The following is a 6,233-nucleotide window of genomic DNA, read 5'->3' as shown; positions in this document are numbered from 1 at the left end:
CAGGGCTAAGCATTTGGCACTGAGCAAACTCTTTGTATCCCTGGAGAGTGCAACTCCCTAGCTTTGCTCATTTGTCTGTAGTTCCTTGTGTAAGGTTGAGAATCTTATCAATGCCCTACATGGCACAGTAACACAGTGAGTGCTAGAGTGAAAGAATTATCTTGGCAGTAACCAACACATCTCTAATTAGTCTCAAATCCAGCTCAAACAAGAGAGATATCATGTCAATAAACTGCCTCCTTGGTAATTTTCCTGAGTTCCCTTGCAAAAATCATCGAAGCTGAGCATGTTTATCATTATGAGATGTCAACTCTGCATGTGTCCTAGCAAAGGAAACACACACACACACACACACACACACACAGAGAGAGAGAGAGAGAGAGAGAGAGAGAGAGAGAGAGAGAGATGGATAGAGAGAGAAGAGGGAGGGAGGGAGGGAAAGAAAGAGCATTGAGGAAACTAGACAGGAGGTTCATCTAAGTGTCTCAGAGCCCTAATCCCTCCTGAAATTGAACTTCAGGTGCAGGCAGTTGGGTTGCAGTCCCCACACCAGTGTTAAGAACTCCTTGTCTATATTCTGTAAAGAAGCCCAGTAGATGCAATGGGTCCACAGCATGGATTTTGGAGGAACTGATCCTGTGGTTCTTATGGTACCTTAGAAGAAGGGGTAGATGTAACTTACGGCTTCCCTTGGGAATGACTTTTAGCAACAAAGCAATTTTACAACTTTTTATGGTACTTTCCTTTTTGAGAACATGGATTTTATTATTTTAAGTTATTTTGGCTAGAAGGAAAGTACTTCCTTTATAGATGCTCATTGCGGAAAAGCACTAGAGTGTTAGAAGAAGGTTAGGTTGACCCGTGCCATAGTAAAGTCAATAAATTATTATTCTCACCATGTTTCTAAAACATAAAATATCTATACTGTGAGGAAATTTTGTCTCAATATTTACTATTAGATCAAACCTGATAGTAAAAAGAAATATCTCCATGCATTCACTGTCATTCAAGTGTAAATTAATTTATTTCCTAATTTTTATTTGAATATAACTCTTTAAAGATAGGGTCAATGTAAATTTCAGGGTAATTTCAGAACATATCTAATTACCACAGTAAGAAAAGCTGAAAACTGGGCTGAAGAGATGGCTCAGAGGTTAAGAGCACCAATTGCTCTTCCAGAAGTCCCGAGTTCAATTCCCAGCACACACATGGTGGCAGGCAACCATCTGTAGTGAGATCTGGCACCCTCTTCTGTGTCCATATTAAATAAATGTTAAAAAAAAGATAAGAAAAGAGATATTTATAAAAAAGTTTGAAAAAAGAAAAACAAAATATAAAACATAGATGACTTATATCAATTTTAAATGCCAATGACTGGAAAAGCATTTTAATTTTGAGGTTATAGTGAAATCACATCATTTAACCATTCTCTTTTCTCTACTAAAAGCTCCTGCATAAACATTCTTTCTCTCTTTCAAACTCATAAATTGTTTTGTGTAATTGTTATTACATATATACATATAGATGTATATAATAACTACATAAAAATAATTCATATACACAAATAACCTATGCATTTAATAATATATGTGATCCATATATATGTACCTATACATATATAATCCTAAATTATGTATGAATATCATTAGGTCTTAAAATTATTTAGTTTGCTTTGTCCCATGGTAGACCTTTTCTTCCTGTCAGCATTACTTTGTTCTCTGTAGTTCTTTATGGTTGAGATCCTATGAGATTTTCCCATTCACACCAGGATGCCAAAAGTTGTGGTCCCAGTTCAGGTCATATTTAGGAAGTCATGTTTATAACTTTATGTGTCTTTATGGGCAATGTATGACATTCCGAAGAGACATAATCTCACAGCAAACTCCCAGGTCCTCAGACTCTTACATTCTTTCTATTCCATCTCCCTCAGTGAAACATAAACCTGATGAGTGGCAAAAGTATTTATTGTAAATGTGTCAAGTGGAACTGAGATCCACAATTCTTCATTTGATTGGTTGTGAATTTATGTCATTGTATGCATCTGTTTCAATGACATGTCCTTAAAGAGATATGAGGAACAGAATTTAAATGTATGTGTAGGAACAAGTATTTTGAATCTTTAGGGGCTTTGCTGCTTTAGTGAAGGAGCAGTAACAGTTTCTTCTCTAAGATCCAAGACTTCACTAGCTCTTGGTAGTTGGTTTTGTTTCTGTAACTAGGCATGATTTCCCTCCTGACCAGCAGGAAACCTGTTCATTTACAGCTAATAACTGCATTTGTGAAACCTCCTAGCCTAGTATATAGATGTAAGAGCAAAGAAGTCACCACAACTAGATACAACTCACAGTAGTAAAGGTATAACAATTTCATAGAATTTCATTTTTATTTAATGATGTGGAAATGGAAGTATTTTACTTAATACATTGCACGTATTTCTATGAATTGGTGATTAATTCTGGAGAAATGTGTAATAATAAAATTGCACATGGTAACCTATTAATGATTTTGATTAAGTATATATACCAATTCATGGAACAGCAAACAGTGAACTGGAAGAAGCATTCTGGTAAATTATGTGTAAATGTCCAGATTTAAAGAGAAGTGGGGGTGTTCACCTAAACTTAAAACATTTGGAAATGTTACGTATGTCATCAGAGTGTAAATAAGGAAGATGTCCATGTAGTTAGACTTAGTTACATATCCAGAGTGACTGACGTTTGTTATTGAGTAATATAATTCTTACTAAATCTAAATTTTAACTTAGCATGCAATATGGTATGCAATGACAAATGAAGTATTATGTTCACCAAAGATTACATTTTGAAAATCCTATGATTATTTTTTTAGAAATATCACACAAACCCAAATGAAAGCATGATAATTTACTAAAGGACCCAGAGAAATTAAGAAACAGAATGATGCTCTTGTAAAACCTGGCCTATTGAAAGTTAAATAAAAAATGAACTTATAATCAACATATTTTAACACAATGTTTGGAAGGCACGATAAAAATTTACTAGGATCCAGTTTTAAAATTTAAAACATGTGATTAATATTATTGGATAAGAAAATATGGATGAAGCTCTGAAGAAATTTAAATCTCTACCATGAATATTAACAGTCTATATTAGAGAAGAATATAATGTGTCAATATGATTGGCTATCTGCAATCTCAGAAGAACATAGGCAGATGTAGGCAGATCTCTATGTGTCAAATATATCATTATATTCACAGAAAATTGCAGACAAGCCGAGATATATACTGAGGTCCTGCTTATATGAAAATACAACCTGGATTTCAATCATGGATAACTTCACTGGTTCCAGTATAAAGAGGCTATAATATAATTTGATGTAAAATAATACCTCAATGAATCAAAGCCATAAATAATGGTGTGACACAATTTGCATGAGACAGCAACTGGACTTCATCTTTGAAATTCATCCCTTAACATAAGAACTATGTTTAGCATTAAACTAAGTTTTGAGAGGGTTTTTCCTTTTAGAATGTGGCCTATTCCTGATATTATAAATTGAATTCTTATCTGGCCTTATTAATATAATGTAACACTTGGGGCCAAAAATGAAACCAAGGAGGGCTGCACTTGAAGCCAAGATAGAGAAGACTTCCATAGCCACCATGACCTTCCCCTTGGTGCTGTGGTAGACAGGTAGGAATGTGACCCAGACACAGAAGAACACCAGCATGCTGAATGATAGAAACTTGGCTTCATTGAATGTGTCTGGAAGGTTTCGAGACAAAAAAGCCATAATGTAACTTCCAAGTGCCAAGGAACAGAGGTATCCCAATATACCATGGAAGGCAAAATCTGAGCCCTTGTTACATACAAGGATGATATGTTCATGTTGAGCATGAGCATCTTTGTCAAGGAAGGGAGGAGATGTTCCTAGCCAGATTCCACAGAAGACAAGATGGACTAGAGAACATACAGGGATTATAAGGTTTGGAGCCTTTGATATTATTAACCACCTCACCACCCTCCTTGGAAAGGTAACCTTGAAGGCAATAACCACAGTGATAGCTTTGACCAACACAGTGGCAAGAGCCACAGTGAAAGCACCTCCAAACACGATCTGCTGCAGGATACATGTGGTAGTGTTGGGATGGCCAATGAAGAGCAAGGAACATAGAAAACAGACATTGAGTGAGATGAGCAACATGTAACTGAGTGTCCTATTATTAGCCTTGACAATTGGAGTGTCTCTGTGCTTCACAAAGAGTCCAAGAACCACAGCTGTGAGGACAAAGAAGCACAGAGCTATGGTTGTGAGAGACATCCCCAAGGGGATGTCAAGAAAACTCACGACTTTCTGGAGGCAGTGTTTCTTCTTTGTGTTTGCATAATGACTGTCTGGACACTTGGTGCACTTTACCATATCTGATAAAAAATTAAAGTGATGTTTAGTTCAAGCTGAATTTATCCCTGTAACTCTAACCCATTTGTCTGTACATGTTAACAGGACTGTTATCTACTCAGTTTCCTTTTTCTCGGGGAAAAAGAAGGTAAGAATTCTGTAGTGAATAATTTCACATTCATACCATCCATCTTTCTTATTAGATATTTCAGTTATTATTTATATGCACATATAAACTGTGTGGCTCCAACTCAGCCCTCTTTCATCATGCTCCATATATCATTTTCTCCATCTCTTTTTTCCCAAGTTATTGTGCTCTCTGTCTTCTTTTTACATTTTAATACACAGTGAGCCTATTCAGTGATGCTAGTATTTATAATATAGAGGGTAATCTACTGGAATATGGGTAATATTTTCAGAATCCACAACCTTAAATAAAAATTATGTCTCTTTTTTGTAAGTAGTTATGAATTACCAGTAGCTTCTCTTATAACCCCCTTCGTCATATAGTTATGAATTAAATACACCTTTTCTTTCTTAAATACATTCACTTCCTCTTTTGCTATTTGTGTATCTCTTTTGGAAGTCTTTAGAATACTGAGTTACAATATGTAAACCTACTTTATGTCTGATACCACATCATAAGTTACAACCACATCATGAATTTGAATATTGCAAAAGGAGGAGAATAAACTTTGAAATTATTTTCATAAAAAAAACGTAATTAAACATAGGTTCTCAAATTTCTTAGCACAATAAAATTTTTTTTCTACTTTGACTCTATAGGCATTACTATATTTTTAGAGTATGTAATAATTTACTAGTGACCTGTGGTCATTCACATTGGGGGAAGGTCAGAACTATTTTGGAGTATGAGCTAAAATAGTCCAATAATATTCTGCTCTTGAAAATTTGCAAAATTCATCATATATTTAAGGTAATTAAAATTGATTTATGCATCCCATCTGTACCAGAGTTGAGTGCCTGGGGTTATATCCAGAGAGGCAACTGCCCTTGGGTCCCACAACTGGACACAGGCCATCCCGGGAGGACCTACCCAACATGGCCCCAGTTTCTGGCCAATAGGTGGGCCCTGCAGGAAGGCTCCCCTTTTCTAAGACTGCAGCTAGACACTGCAGTCTCCACACCCTGCCCCTATACCCATTTGCCTGAGACCCCAGCCACTTCCTAAGAATCAGAGACCAACCCTCAGCTCCTGTCTGCCCCGGAAACTCCTATTTGGACCAGACGTGAGTTCCTGGTGTTATAGCCAGAGAGGCAACTGCACCTGGTGCCAACCGCTGGGACACCAGGCCATCCCAGGAGGACCTGTCCACCTTGGCCCCGTTTCTGGCCAATTGGTGGGGCTCTGCAGGAATGGACCCCTTTTCCATGCCCAGCCAAGCAGACCCCTGCAGTTTCCACACTTTGCCCCCACACCCATCTGGTGGAGGAGATGGGCAGACGTCAAGGCAGAAGTACATACAACAAAATAAAGAGCAATACAGCATCACCAGAAACCTAGCACTTCTCCAGCAGCTAGAACTGAACATCACAGACTGGAAGAAATAGAAGAAAACAATCTTATAAGTAACATCATGAAGTGGCTAGAGACTTATATAGAAGAAATCAAAAATAAAGCAGAGGAACAGACAAACAAAAAAATGGGAAGAATGATATAAAAAAAAAACTAGAGGAAAGGACAATTAAAGCAGAAGAAACCAATAAGTCCTTGAACTAAAATCAAGAAAAAGCAAGGGAGACATTCCAAGACCTGAAGAGGGAAATAGAAAAATGAAGAAGACACTAGCAGAAGGAATGCTGGAAATAGAAAATCTGAGTAAACAGACAGGAAA

General features: G+C 36.9%; 1 protein-coding gene across 1 annotated transcript; it reads right to left on the bottom strand.

The window, feature by feature from the left end:
- Positions 1–3,477: 3,477 nt before the first annotated feature.
- Positions 3,478–4,398, bottom strand: LOC118575337 (vomeronasal type-2 receptor 116-like). The gene has a single exon (XM_036175921.1). It carries the CDS (start codon positions 4,396–4,398, stop codon positions 3,478–3,480), a length of 921 nt encoding a protein of 306 aa, XP_036031814.1.
- Between the last annotated feature and the right edge of the window lie 1,835 nt (positions 4,399–6,233).

The sequence above is a fragment of the Onychomys torridus genome, unplaced genomic scaffold (assembly GCF_903995425.1).
Source record: "Onychomys torridus unplaced genomic scaffold, mOncTor1.1, whole genome shotgun sequence".
Lineage (NCBI taxonomy): Eukaryota > Metazoa > Chordata > Mammalia > Rodentia > Cricetidae > Onychomys > Onychomys torridus.
Note: the sequence above shows the minus strand (reverse complement) of the source record. Positions and strands in the feature narration are given on the sequence as shown.